General features: G+C 26.9%; 3 protein-coding genes across 3 annotated transcripts in view; 2 read left to right on the forward strand and 1 right to left on the reverse strand.

Annotated features, from left to right (window-relative positions):
• LOC112597212 (peroxidase-like) overlaps window positions 1-4,439 on the forward strand; it is a 41,416-nt gene extending 36,977 nt beyond the window's left edge. The window contains exons 9-13 of the mRNA XM_025343164.1: window positions 34-193; window positions 1,427-1,597; window positions 1,671-1,869; window positions 2,872-2,977; window positions 3,704-4,439. Of these exons, the coding sequence (XP_025198949.1) occupies window positions 34-193; window positions 1,427-1,597; window positions 1,671-1,869; window positions 2,872-2,977; window positions 3,704-3,773 (706 nt within the window). The 3' untranslated portion in view covers window positions 3,774-4,439. The remainder of the gene's footprint in view (window positions 1-33; window positions 194-1,426; window positions 1,598-1,670; window positions 1,870-2,871; window positions 2,978-3,703) is intronic.
• Window positions 4,440-4,605: 166 nt separating this feature from the next.
• On the reverse strand, window positions 4,606-9,892 carry LOC112597213 (4-hydroxy-2-oxoglutarate aldolase, mitochondrial-like). Its single transcript, XM_025343165.1, has 7 exons — window positions 9,605-9,892; window positions 7,865-7,993; window positions 7,394-7,491; window positions 5,857-6,015; window positions 5,649-5,745; window positions 5,424-5,557; window positions 4,606-4,801 (listed from the first exon to the last, which is right to left on the reverse strand). Exons 1-7 carry the CDS (start codon window positions 9,810-9,812, stop codon window positions 4,652-4,654), a joined length of 975 nt encoding a protein of 324 aa, XP_025198950.1. The 5' UTR covers window positions 9,813-9,892; the 3' UTR covers window positions 4,606-4,651.
• Window positions 9,893-13,027: 3,135 nt separating this feature from the next.
• On the forward strand, window positions 13,028-13,700 carry LOC112597239. The gene has a single exon (XM_025343204.1). It carries the CDS (start codon window positions 13,148-13,150, stop codon window positions 13,589-13,591), a length of 444 nt encoding a protein of 147 aa, XP_025198989.1. The 5' UTR covers window positions 13,028-13,147; the 3' UTR covers window positions 13,592-13,700.
• The last annotated feature ends 366 nt before the right edge of the window (window positions 13,701-14,066 follow it).

The raw sequence follows: 14,066 nt of genomic DNA on the forward strand, positions 1-14,066 counted from the left end.
TTGTTTTTATTTTTTGTATTTTCAATGCTTCAGCTTGGTGAATGAAGATCGCGAAAACGGTGCTGCGCCAACACGATTCAGTGAATGGATGAACAAGCCTGGAATTATACAAAGACCTGGTAACTATGATATGTTCCTGAGAGGTATAGCGACACAACCTCAACAAGCACAAGACATATTTTTCAGTGAAGAAGTGAGTACATAAATCGTGTTATGATTTATTACTTTTTCTTATCTGAGCTATTCATGAAATAAAAGTTATATTTGCACCAAAAATAGCACAACATTTTAAATTTTAGTTGAGATGTAATAAATTTAAATAATTTATTTAATAGCTATCACGCTCATTAATATATTAAACAATTATTCTAGGATATTATATATATATATAAATTATATTATACTCGTATAAAAATCATTAAATTAAGAACGTAATTGATTAATACAGAGAAAATATTTAATGATATACCTATCGAACAAATTTGTAAGTAACGTTTTTATCTTACTTGTATATTACCTATTATTATTAGTTTTAAGTTGAATCTGGATTTTTAATTTTTGTTTTTCTTTATTGATTGTTTTGTGGTATTATGTAGGAATAAAAATTGAGGAATATTTCAAGGGCTATGTGTAGTATTTAGTTTATTTTGAATACCTAATTAAAATTATCTCGGAATATTTTATAAGTTATAAAAAAATAATACTTATTTATTTTAATGTTCAATTTATAATTTATTTTAATTTTAAGCAAACTGTGTTAAGTTGATCATATTATTTGTGTATCTAATGACTTTACTACACAGGCAATGATAGTTCAATAAGTTACTATGTCGTTTTTATTTTACATATCATTTTGATAAAAAAAAAAAATAAATAAAATATAATATAATATTAAAGCCTATATCTTTATGTTCATTCATAATTTTTTATAAAAAAAATATTTTCTAATTGTTCAGAGGATATAATTAAAGAAAATGTTTGTAGGATTTCTTAAAAAATATTATCATTATACTATGGTTTTTTTTTTAAAATATAAAAATTGGATTTTAATTATTTTAAGACGTAGGTTTAAAGTAAATATTAACACTACAACTTTATTCATTGAATTATAATTTTTTTATTCATTCTATCAAAACGTAAAATAACTATATCATTACGTTGATAATTATACATTTACTATGTTTATAGTTTGTAATTAAAAATTTTGTTTTATAATTCAATTATGTATTTTAATTACATTACATTTTCATCAAAATTTTCATTTTTGATTATCATGATTAATAATTATTTTGTTTACAACTAAATTGAATACTCAGAATAAACTAAACGTTAAATAAAACTATTAACATAATATTTAAAAATATTTAACTACAACTACTAATTATTTGATTGAATATTTAATAAAATAGTGGTTTTTTATCTTTAGATTACTGATTTGCTATTCAGAGCAAATGGACCTCTGGGACAAGATTTAGTAGCAAAAGATATTCAACGTGGTCGGGACATGGGAATACCGTCGTATAATCACTTTAGGACATTATGTGGACTACCGAAGGCTACTTCGTTCGATGATATCAGAGACGTCATGGACGAAGAGGTAATTTTTAGAACAATAATTATTAATCAAGGACCATTTTGACCGTTAACACTTTAAATTATTTTATTTACAGAGAATTGAACGATTAGCTAAAATCTATCCAACAGTCGACGACATTGATTACCTAGTTGGTGGTATGCTCGAAAGAATTATTCCCGGAACGTTAACCACTCCTTCATTTAGATGTGTCCTCGGAGAAGGATTCTTCCGTTACAAAGCAGGCGATCGATTCTTTTACGAGTACGATATATCACCCGGAGCTTTTTCCCCAGGTAAGCATTAAATATTTTTCACTGAGTACTTCTGCAGCTGTCAAGCATTATATATATATAAAATGATATTAGGCTCACGTTTACAGGATTACTTTTGTTTTAAAATTCAACCAAACATTTAATGCAATTGAAGGCATCAGTGCAATAACAAAATATCTCCATTTTCTAAAACTTTTCAGGAGACACATAAAATTTAATTTAAAAATTTTCAATGACCAAATACCAAATTTTTTTTTTTTAATATTTGTAACTGTATTTTACATTGAAACTGAAAAATTGGTAAAATAAAAAAAAAATTACATTTTAAAGTTGTAGTTTATTAATAATTAGAGCTATCTGGTTCTTACACAGAAATGTCGGGCTAATTTATTTTTATCAGAAAATACTATAAATTTAAGTCGTATTTGAAAAAAAATTGGAGCTGTCTTGTTATTGTATTGACGCCTTCGATTTTTATTTTTTGAATTTTCAAGTATCGATACTTAAATATCATATTAAAATAATAATATTTTTTTTATGCCATGTTAAGAGTATCCTATTACGTTACAAAATTGTTCTTTTTTGCGAATGAGTACATCATCATCAATCCCTTTTCTATAAATAAAATTGTTGAATAGTTGATTTTTTTTTTTTTTTTTTGAAAATGTTTTTACCTTCAACGTATAGTACAAAACAATGTTTACAATAATTATAAAATGATAGTATAAAAATATTTATTGTTTTAATAATTTTTAAATTATCATAGCCTCTATAACGTCTAAACCTAATAATTATTTATTTATTCAAAGATAACTAAGATAACTCTTGAGAAAAAAAGAATAATATAATTTGAATAAATGCATAATTTAAAGACAAAGTAAGGATTGGCATGGTTGAAAAATCATTCTGTATAGTACAAACCAGTAATGATCATCATTATTAATTTTCTGTCACGCATGTACGCTCATTCCGAAAAATTTGCATCTAACGACATCGTTTTTAACGTTAATGACAATGTTTCAGATCAACTGTCCGTTATCAGGAGGTTCTCGTTGTCTACTCTCATATGTTTGACTGGCGATAACATACAAACGATGCAGAGAAATGCATTCCTACAAATCAACCCTGGGTAAATTTTTAAATGCTAGTAATATATTATATACAAAAATAAATGTAGATATAAAATGTAATTTGCACATCATAATTCACAGGTAATCAAAAATATGATTTTCAATATGTGTCAAAATAACGATATTATGCAACTTTTGCCATGCATAAATTTAGACGATATTGTATTTGAACCGAATTAAAATTCACTACATTAATCAATATTTACTTTAATTCAAGTTTTATGTTTCTCTCGTAAACCTAAACTAAAAAAATGATACGTTCTTTTGAATACAAGCACCTAAAATCTCGAACACAAAGATGGAACTTATTATAAAAGTGCAATTCAAAAAATCAAATGTATCTAGATACAAAAATTTGTACTTAAATAGTTGTACACAATTTTAGTTACTCGGTTTTTGCAGTCGATTATCAGGGAAATATTATACACGTCTTGTTAACTACTTATATATTATAGTAGATTTAGGTACAATTGATTTAATTCTAAGATATCATGACATCGTTTTTAATTTCGATATAAAAATGGCTATCTTAGATACCATCAATTTATGTGAAATGTAAATTACATTATAGCAATTTTGGTCAATATTTTTTTATACTTGGGATCAATTTTTGCGCAAATTACATATTACATATAACCGTTATATTATATAAAGGATGTTGATCGATTTAAAATTTTATTTGTTCTTTATATATTTATTAACATTTGGTTTTATCTCCAATATAGGAATGCATTGGTCCCGTGTAGACAGATCTTAACGGAACTAGATTTGTCACCATGGAGATTCCAAAGTTAACCTCGTATAGCCATTGTTAATAAACTTGGATGAAGAGGAGAAAAAAATAAACGTTGCGTTTGTGATATATTGTGTGTATTATAGTATCAGATGTTAGTCTTAAGTATTCAATGTTTAATTATTTTTATGTCGTATAAGTATAAATTATTATTATTTACATCGTTACCAAGATTTTAACACAAATCGTCCGAAGCTCAGAAAAAAGTTTAAATGGAAACAGAACTAAATAGTGCCAATGTATATTATTTTTTTTTATATTTATATATAAGCTGTTTTTGTTCAGAAACTTCAAAAAAATAAATATATATTGCCTATTTCATCAGCGATTTCAATGACTAAAATGATTATTAGTAATATTATTGTTTCTGTCGCGAACTTTTTAACGTACCCTTGAATTTTTTTTTAATTTAATAATTTACCATTATGTAATTCTTTTCACAAAGAAGGTTGTTGAACATATTTATATACTCTTAAACGTGCCATGGCAAAATACATAGAAAGAAAAAAATATTTTTAAGTATAACGCATAAACATCATTATATTTTTAAAAACGTTGAGCCAATATTTTATAACGGTTTTTGTTGACGGTGTCCTTTATCCCGTTAGTGAAATTATTATAAATGCTTCTTTTGAATATATTATGTGTTTATTCCTAAAATATTAGTTTTGTATTTAATTTATTATAAATGTATATTTACGTAGAACGTAAGTTAATAGTTAATGTATCAATATACCTAATTATATTATTAATTGTATGTACTTGTATAAAATAATGTATTGACTTTTATTTGTAATAAAATTATATATATATATATATATATTTAATATGATTCTGTAAAAATTATAAAGTTTTTTTGTTTCTGTTTTATTTGATTTAATTACAAAAATCCATCTTTTTCTAGCGTCAGTTTGATTTTTGCAACTTTCTCGTCACTGATTGTTGGTAACGGAGATCGACACAAACCTCCTTTATAGCCCAACAGTTCCATCGCAGCTTTTAGACCGGCCGGTCCACATTCTTGCATCAGCTATAAAATAATAGAGTTAAAAATTCTAAGTTAATTTATTTACAATGAATATAATAATTTCATTTTGATTGATATCAGTTGACTGATCAACCTCAATAAATTTAAGTAGTAGTAAATAGTAAATTTTAGATGAAACAAATTTCGTATGCCAGAAGTGATCTAGGTAGGAATTGAAATATTTATATTATAATGTTTGGTATCACATTATATTATTAACATATTTACGTTGAATGAATATAATCAATTTCTAAATTTATATCATCGCCGGCGCTGTAGTATGGTAGCCGTCATGTAATAAAATGATTATTCATACTATTTATAATAGTTTGGACTTCTATGTTACTTCCATTACACGCATGTACGAAACTATATTTATGGAGAAAAAAAAGGAAATCCATGACAAAATTTAATACAGTTATTAGTTATTTAAGGATTTACTAGGTAATTTTTGAAACATTCATTAGCAAATGTGAGTATACGTAAGTATCTATAGTAGAAAGTCGTAGAAAATCACCATCCAACCGTACTCCAGATCGTGTTTTTGATCAAATCGTATAATGAAATTGCATAAATAAGTGCGCATTCTATCACGTTCTATGTATAAATCAATCAAAAAACTCACCAGCAAATCGATATTGACGAGTTTCCTCTGCAATTTCAAAGCCTCTTGCCACTGACCCGCCACTGCCAATTTGTGCATTTTACACAACGGTTCTCCAAGCACAGCAGCCAGACCATTTATGCCACCCGAGCATCCTTTAAGTAAAAAACTTAACCTTAACGGAATTATCTCAAAGGGACGATAAACAATGTAAGAATATTTAAATATATAAGTCGTGTGATTTACCAACGAGCATTGCAGCCAATAAATAACTCGCCGAGCCAGCGACGATTTGGAATCTCTGATCCTGTGTTTCGGTGACCAGTGATGCGAGTTTTCCCATCTACACGATGTGCAAAAAATGTCAGGAACAAAAAGAAAAAGAAAAGATAGTTACGCTCATTTTTTTCTACCATATTCTTATTTTCGTTTATTCAAATAGCGCGCGGCTTACGTCTTTATCCTTGACGCCGACGATGTTCGGGTGTAAGGACATTTTCTTTAATATGTCGACGCTGAGGTCGATACCGGTAACGGGCACCATATTGTACACAATGACCGGTACAGGACATGAGTCTGCTACCGATACAAAATGCTTGTATAACGAGTCCTCCTAAAAACTCAAATTATAATAACAAATTTCGAATAAAAATTATAGATTTATATATAGTAAAACCAAGCATTTTATTGCTTATAATATGGTTTGTAGATGTTTTAAAAAAGATGATTGTCACAGAAACTAATATCACTATACTATATTTTGATTTTTTGTATAGAATTATTACAGTTTTCAGTATAACTTTTTTTTCAAATCTATTAAATTTTAATTTTTGACTAATCGCAAAACGGTTAAAAGTTACCATTCTGCCTAATATATTAATAACAACAATTATTCAATTGTTGAGTAAAATACAACATTATTATTATATACTATAGTTATTTATTCGAAATATTTTAATACAACAGTGAGACCGTATTATTTAATAACATTTTAACTAAATTTAAATCGATAGATAATGGAATACTACTAATCTAGAAGATAATTACAGTAATATTGTATATTAATAGTCATTTATTAAATACCACAGCGTGATAGTAAACGAGAATTCTGGTTTTACGTTATCCAATTTGATATAATAATACCCAGATATATATTATCGTATACCTTTGATTAGTTTAATAAATATGAATAGTATATTTTACAGTACAGTGATCTACAAAAATTATCCAAATGTTTAAAGTAAGAACTTTTCCGTTACGTTTTATAATATTGTCACAGAAGGAGAAAAATAATCACGAACGTTGTACTTGTTTCATTAATATTAACTATAATATATTATACCTATTCTAACGTTCTTTTGTTTCTTTTTTTTTTTAATATACACTTAGGTAAGTACATGCATATAATATTATATACAGGATATTTCGACATGTTTATCCTAATTCACCCCTCCACCTACTAATAATATTCTATGCCTAATCTTCTATCCAGTTCCTGCCTCCAACCTAATTCTTAAAGTGCACATATACATAGGCAGTGGATACATTATTGAAATCAATGATTTAATATTTAAAATATTTATATTAATTAGCGTTGTAAACTGACTTACATTTTTAAGAAACACGGTAAAAATATTTTAAAATTTAATAATTGTACATAACTCATACATTAAACATTTAAAAAAATTATACTTAAAATATATTAAACAAAAAAAATATTATGAATGAATCAAATAGGTACTATGAAATGCCTTGTATATAAGTTAAATTTTTATTATTCATTTTTTTTTTTCGAAATGAAACCTTTTTAATTACTAGTCATTCTACAGCATTTTAGTCGAGAAAAGCATTTATTTATTTATTTATTTATCCAATCACTTCAAAAAAATTTAACATATATTTTATGATATAAATGATAGCAAAATATGAGCAGGATAAAAAATAAATAAATGTTTTTATAACGTATTATTAGTTAGATTTTCAGTACCCACCGTCATTCTAGTTTTAAAGTAGAATGGACTCATCACCAAAACGCCATCCGCTCCAACTTCAGCCGCAGCTTTACTAAGGTCACACGTCAACTTAGTTGCTATGTAAATAGTATAAATTAAATTAATTGCATATTTATATTAATTTACTATTTTTATCAACAATATAACTATATTTTACAATATGATTTTAGAAAAACAAAGTAATAGAGCAAATATTCCAGTATACAATATAATGGTAAACATATTTTTAAATTCTTATTATACCTACATAATGCATATTCAATAATGCTTTAAAATATAGTTGCCGATTAATATTATACGTTTTTTCAAAAGTTTTGGAATTGATTTTATCTATAGATAATTTACACACGAGAGTTAAAATCAAAATCACGTGACCCACGGTATTTTTAAGTTCAGTGAAAATCGCTGAAAATATTCTGTTATTATTTAATATTTATAATTTTATCTTACATTCACAAGTCGTCCCAGCAATCAGCAGTTTATCTTTTCCAATCATAGATCGAATTTTGGATACCATTTCTATTTTTTCTTCAGCTTTTAAATATGGTCCTTCGCCATTAGATCCACCCACACAATATCCTGAAAAAATAACATAGTTATTAGTTATAAATAACTTAGTTTTTATACGACTAAATTTCACATAAATATCATAAAATTTTTTTACCCAAATAGTGAAAAATAAACACAATAAGCTCATTGTATACTAAAACAAAAGTTGTCAATTTTCAAACAAGTTTTTAGATGTTAAGTAAAGTAAAGTGCTTTTAAAACAGTACAAATTTAATTTAAAACCATTATAATATGATAAATTATCTTTAATATTAAATTATTAAATTATTATCAAATAAGTTTCGCAATTTGATTTTTTTTGTATACAGAGCTTTAAATTAAACTTTTGTCTCTTTTATTAGTGGTATAGAATCAAGTTGAACGTACAATAGTATAAAAATAAAATAGTTTCTGTAAAACGTTGTACATGAAAGTTGTTTTATAAAACTAAGTGCGTTCAATCATAAATAAGTAAAGTAATTTTTCAGTTGCATTTTATACTTTGTTATGAAAAAAAAAGTTAAGCCTCACTAATAGTTGGGGTAATATAAATTCTTTACAAATTTAAATTTTGTGGAATGTTTAATGCAATGTGTTATTTTTTTTATAATGTATAATATCATATTATCTAACATTAAATTATTAAATCGATAGTTTAAAAAAACAACTATTTTAGAAGCAACCAGATAAAAAATTGTAATTTTTTCCTTCGATTCTTAAGAGTTGTGATTTACTCAAAGTTGAATTTTAAATCTACACGATTTTCGTAGAAAAAAATTTAACTTTAATTTTCCCGTATATTATTATATACAAATAGATTTATTTATTTCATAGTAATAATATTTCTGTTTTGATTTTATGTGTTAATTATGCTTTGTGCGCTTAGTCTTATATTTTACTTCTATTCAATAATTATTATATTTTGAAATACTTTGGAGATAAAATATTAAGACCCTTAAATTATTTAAAAACCACAATGAAATTTTTAACGTTTATAAGCTCACAATAAATGAAACTATAAATCATATTATTTGTACGTATACAATATATTTTTAATACACTGTTGAATTTAGTTATTATTGTATTTAAAATATACTTTTAAAATGCATCAAGACCTTTTATAATTTACATCGCGGTCGATGTTATGATCGTATTAGAATAATTCCGTTCTTTGTACACAGTATACATGTGATTAGTAGGTATTTATAAGAGTAATATGATTATTAATTTATCAGTCATATTTAATTGTTATGACAAATAACTCAAAAACAAACAATGAAGGGAAAGCTAAGTATAAGCATACTCCTGTTATCTTATGAAATATTAATTGGATAAACATAACGATAGGTTTCTATACAAAACTTATCCTTACTATAACGCTATTTTAATATGCGTATTTAATGAATTACTAACAAGGTTATTGCGGTTTATCTATCCAAATTACGACTAGAAAAAGTTTGTGCACAATATAATATAATATCATTAATTTTGTATAAATATTTAAACAAAGGTGGCGCTGACGTTTTAAACCATGCATTGGCTTCGTGTTTCAATTTCACTCGACTAATGTTTATAAACCTAATATTATAGCAGCATAATAAATAGATAATAATATTTATAATTTTATGGAGTCGTGGTCACCTCTGAACGGTATTTTTTCCCATCGCTCGAAATTGTACGCCAGCGCTGCGTAGTCGATGTCACCGTTGACCCGGTATGGTGTAGGTATGGGCACAAACACTCCGCCGAGATCGAAATTCGCCACAACGGATGAGCTGCTGCTATGTCGGCGTAACGTTACCGCCGGTCTGAACGCGTTAGAAATCAGTTGTAGTTGTAGGCCACGCATTTCGAAGTTTTCTATATCTGCTTAGACTCGGACCAAGTTTCAGAATCAGACTAAGACTGCTGCTCGAACGGCACTTTCAATAGCATATCGTGGGCATGTCCAGGCAGTCGCGATCGCCATGAAGCCCTAAAGGGTTCCGATGAAACTTCGGTAACATTAATTCGATACCATCATAGTATATTAGTATCGCGATCGGTGGTCTGAGACATTAGATCCCATCATGACGCAATCGTTATATTATTACCGTGTGTGATACAGAGGTTCTCAAACTATTTTTATTTTTTGAAAGTAGAAGTATATAGTGTCATACGTTTTTTCGACGGTCTATATAACATTATATCATTATATTATAGGTCGGCCACTTGATTCAACCGATATAACAGTTACGGTTGAATTTAACAAATTTTCTGTGTTTTTGAGCAATATTAAATAGTTCCCGTTCAACTGGTTTTTTTTTAGTAAACATAACTTTATTGTACAGTATATAGGTAATAAAAGTTTAGATTTATAAAAAAATAACTTATTCGTTTTGGTAACAAACAGCAAGTCATGACTCAAATAAACCGATTTAATATTTATATTGTATAACTGATGAAGATATGAAAAATAGTATTTGACTGGAAATTAGTTGGTTGAGTTAATCTTACAAAGTAATAGGTTTTGTGAAAAATCGTCCAATGTTAATTTATTGTGAAGGTTTGGCTGGATAGGGTTTGGCTGGATTTGACAGTATTTTACTTTATAGTTGACAAAATGAAATTAATTTCAGAAATGTTCAAAGGAACATTGTATAATAATATATGTTAATAAGTCTTTTAAGCTAGTGAACCAATTATTATTTTAGGTTAGTTATATTATAAGGTATGGTGTGCGTATAGTATCTTGTGTTGTGGCATTGGCCTAAGCTATACAATGTAAAAAAAAGAGATTGGATGCGTTTTGTCAATCATGCAAAAATTATTTAAATCCTGAATATTATTTAATACACGTGTGTATATCCTTGGGTGCTGCAACTTACGGTTTGTTTGTAAACCACTGCATGGTAATATATATGATCATGCTATAATAGTGAATATCGTGTATACTGTGTAAAATATTATAATATATCAAATATAGTACCAATACAACAGATACCATTCAAAAGTCGCGACCTTATAACACCATATATTATTATGTAATTTCCTAATGGTCTAACTCACTATACAACTATAAGACGTATACATAGATTCGTCCAGGATGTGTACAGTATATTATACGTATTATACTATTATTATATATTATATTAGTATACTGCATAACCATAGATATTTGTATTTAGTGAGATACAATATTTTTTTTTTCATTCATTTTAATATTAGTAATCTAAACGGTTCATTTGGAAGTACACTGCAAGATTATTAGCTAAGTTGAATGCTTTACGAAATATTAAATGTCCCATAAATATAATAAACAGCGCGAAGTCAGGTGTAATGGGTACCTCTTAATGTAGTTGTTGCGGTCATAAATAGTTGTGTGTATAGCAATGTGTATAGTAGATATAACCTATATAATATCTATCTATATATTAATTGCAACAGGGATAGCTGCATAATATATTAACGGTACGACCTGCGTTGCTATTATAATAATCTATATTATATAATATCACATACAATTATATACTTGAAATTTTTAATTAATAATTACTAAGAAAGGATGTAGCGTAAGTAAAAGTCTAATATATTTTATTATTTAAATAATGCCGGCCAACCATCCAACTGACTGACTCCATATTATAATTAAAAATCACGGTTATTATAAAAAAGTCTGATTAAAATACAAAAAAGATGATTGTTATATTATTATAATGCGAATATTTAACGAATCCAATTTTTATCTTTTGTTCAAAATATATAAATATATAGTATACTATACACATTTTAATTTCGTGTAATATTCTTCTTTTACAAATTTAAATTACGTAAAGTACTTACATGCTCGACTGTTTATTCATAATCGTGCCTCGTTGGAACTTTTTTTAATTCGTTATTCTTTAGAAATGGAACAGTGTTATTCATAAATGAATGTTTGAACTAGCGAAATCTTCGCGCTATAGTCTACGGTAAAATGTATTTAATATTTTAATATTTGCAAATACAATAACAAGCAAATAACAAACACAGAACTAATGCATATTATTATTATAATACAATGTCAACGCTCGACATCCAATAAAGAACCATCTCATTGCTGACAAAAAAAAAAATGATCGTAATGCGATTCAAATGGTTTTGAAATTGAAATATATTTATCGTGTAACCCAATAGAAGATGATACAAAATAATCCATGTACAATTTATATGATAATCGAATATTATATATTTATATAGTCGAATTGTTATTTTTCAATGAACCAAAACGTATATATATATATATATATATATATATATGTATTATTACTGACACATGTCGGAAAAGGATGTTATTATTTTCTGATTTTATTGAAAAATACAAAAACACAATGTCGAATAAACTGAAAAACAATCAGTTAGTTCATTAAAAATAAAAATACACAAATTATAATAATCATTGAGGCATGATCGCCTTCAATGATTATTGTAATTTTTAATATTGGGTCTAAATTTAAAATGTATTATCTTTATATATAACCATAATATTATAAGGGAAATATCTTTAATTTTGTAAAACTAAAAATAAATCAAGTGTCATAGCAAATTAATAGAAAAATAAATCCATCAAGAAAATTGTATGGTAATAGTAGATCTTACGTTTGTGACTGAAGTAGTAACCAAACAAATACTTTTTAGTGAACAAAGTATAAGTACTTAATTTTAAGATGATTTCGAATTTATCGAATGTTACGAATTATAAAAAATATAAGAATATTAGGTAATTATAGAATATACAACAATTGTGATTTTTGTTGGATTCTCTCATCTTTGACGAGCATGAAATTAAGTGGAACGATAACAATTATATTAGTATAAAAGTAATGAATCACTTACAGATTATTATTCGATTAAATCTCAAGTGCCTATGTGTAAATGAGTATTTTTTAACTAAAAATGTCGTTTACTAAATTTAAGTGTCTATCACTCTCTATTTTTGACGTTATCTATTAAACTTTACAAATAACCATACACGGCAAATTTGATTACGATTATTTTAATTTTCATAATTTTATCGTCATCGGTAGACTTTAAATACAGAGCTGCTGATCCATAACGTATTCATATACGATCGCGACGCCGTCGATTACCGCAGTTTTAAGTATAATATCTGTCCTTATATTGTTCAATTGTGTTTATCGAAAGTCGAGACATTCAAAAATCAAAATGAACTCTTTCGGCCTTATCACATTGGTGGCATTGTCAGCAGCGCTGTCGTGTTCGGCTTACTACTACAGAACCTTGTCACCGATAACGCTTTGCTTGAAGAACGACTTCTCGTGGTGTACCAACGTAACGTACCCTAATGGATGTGTGAACATGAACACGGTGGTCATGAATAACACCGGAAATGCCGAAAATATCACCACCACCAGTTATGTGACCGCATTCAAGACTATCGAGGCAATAATAATGGTCGACATCGACAGCACTGAGGAAAAATGCATCGTACTGTATGACACGTACAACTGCCAGGGCCAAAGTATAGTGCTCAATGGTTCCAAACACCCATCGGCAAGACTCGAGGATTTCGGTTTCTCCAATCGGGCAGAGTCCTATAGACAATGCACTGATCGGGTGCTCACCTATCTCCGGGACAACCAAAATTAGAATAACGGTATTACGAACAACGGCCATTCACGTAATTTTTTCATGATTTGTGATACTAAAAAATATTATATACACCCAGTATAATTACTTATCGTCATTTATGTTAAAAAATAATATAAGGTATTTCATTTATATAATTGAATAAGTTATAAATTAAACGAAAGACCGAAAAAGTATTTATCTAAAAATGTGAACTACATTTAACTATTATTCTGGAGACTTATAATAATTATTGAATGTTTTTCTTTTTCTTTTTTTTTTATTGATTGTAAAATATTCTATTTAAAATTTCAATTAATATTGAACATTACATTATATTTTTAATAACAACATTATGTTTTAATAAAAGTATTCATCTTATACTTATTGTAGTTTTTTTTTAAATTTAATATCCATATATTGTTTGAAATTAATTTAAAAAAATGTATAAAAATAAATAAAACGTTAAGATTCACATGATAATAATAATATAAAT

Source organism: Melanaphis sacchari, unplaced genomic scaffold (assembly GCF_002803265.2).
Source record: "Melanaphis sacchari strain LSU unplaced genomic scaffold, SCAv2.0 Contig395_pilon_pilon, whole genome shotgun sequence".
NCBI classification, from domain to species: Eukaryota; Metazoa; Arthropoda; class Insecta; order Hemiptera; family Aphididae; genus Melanaphis; species Melanaphis sacchari.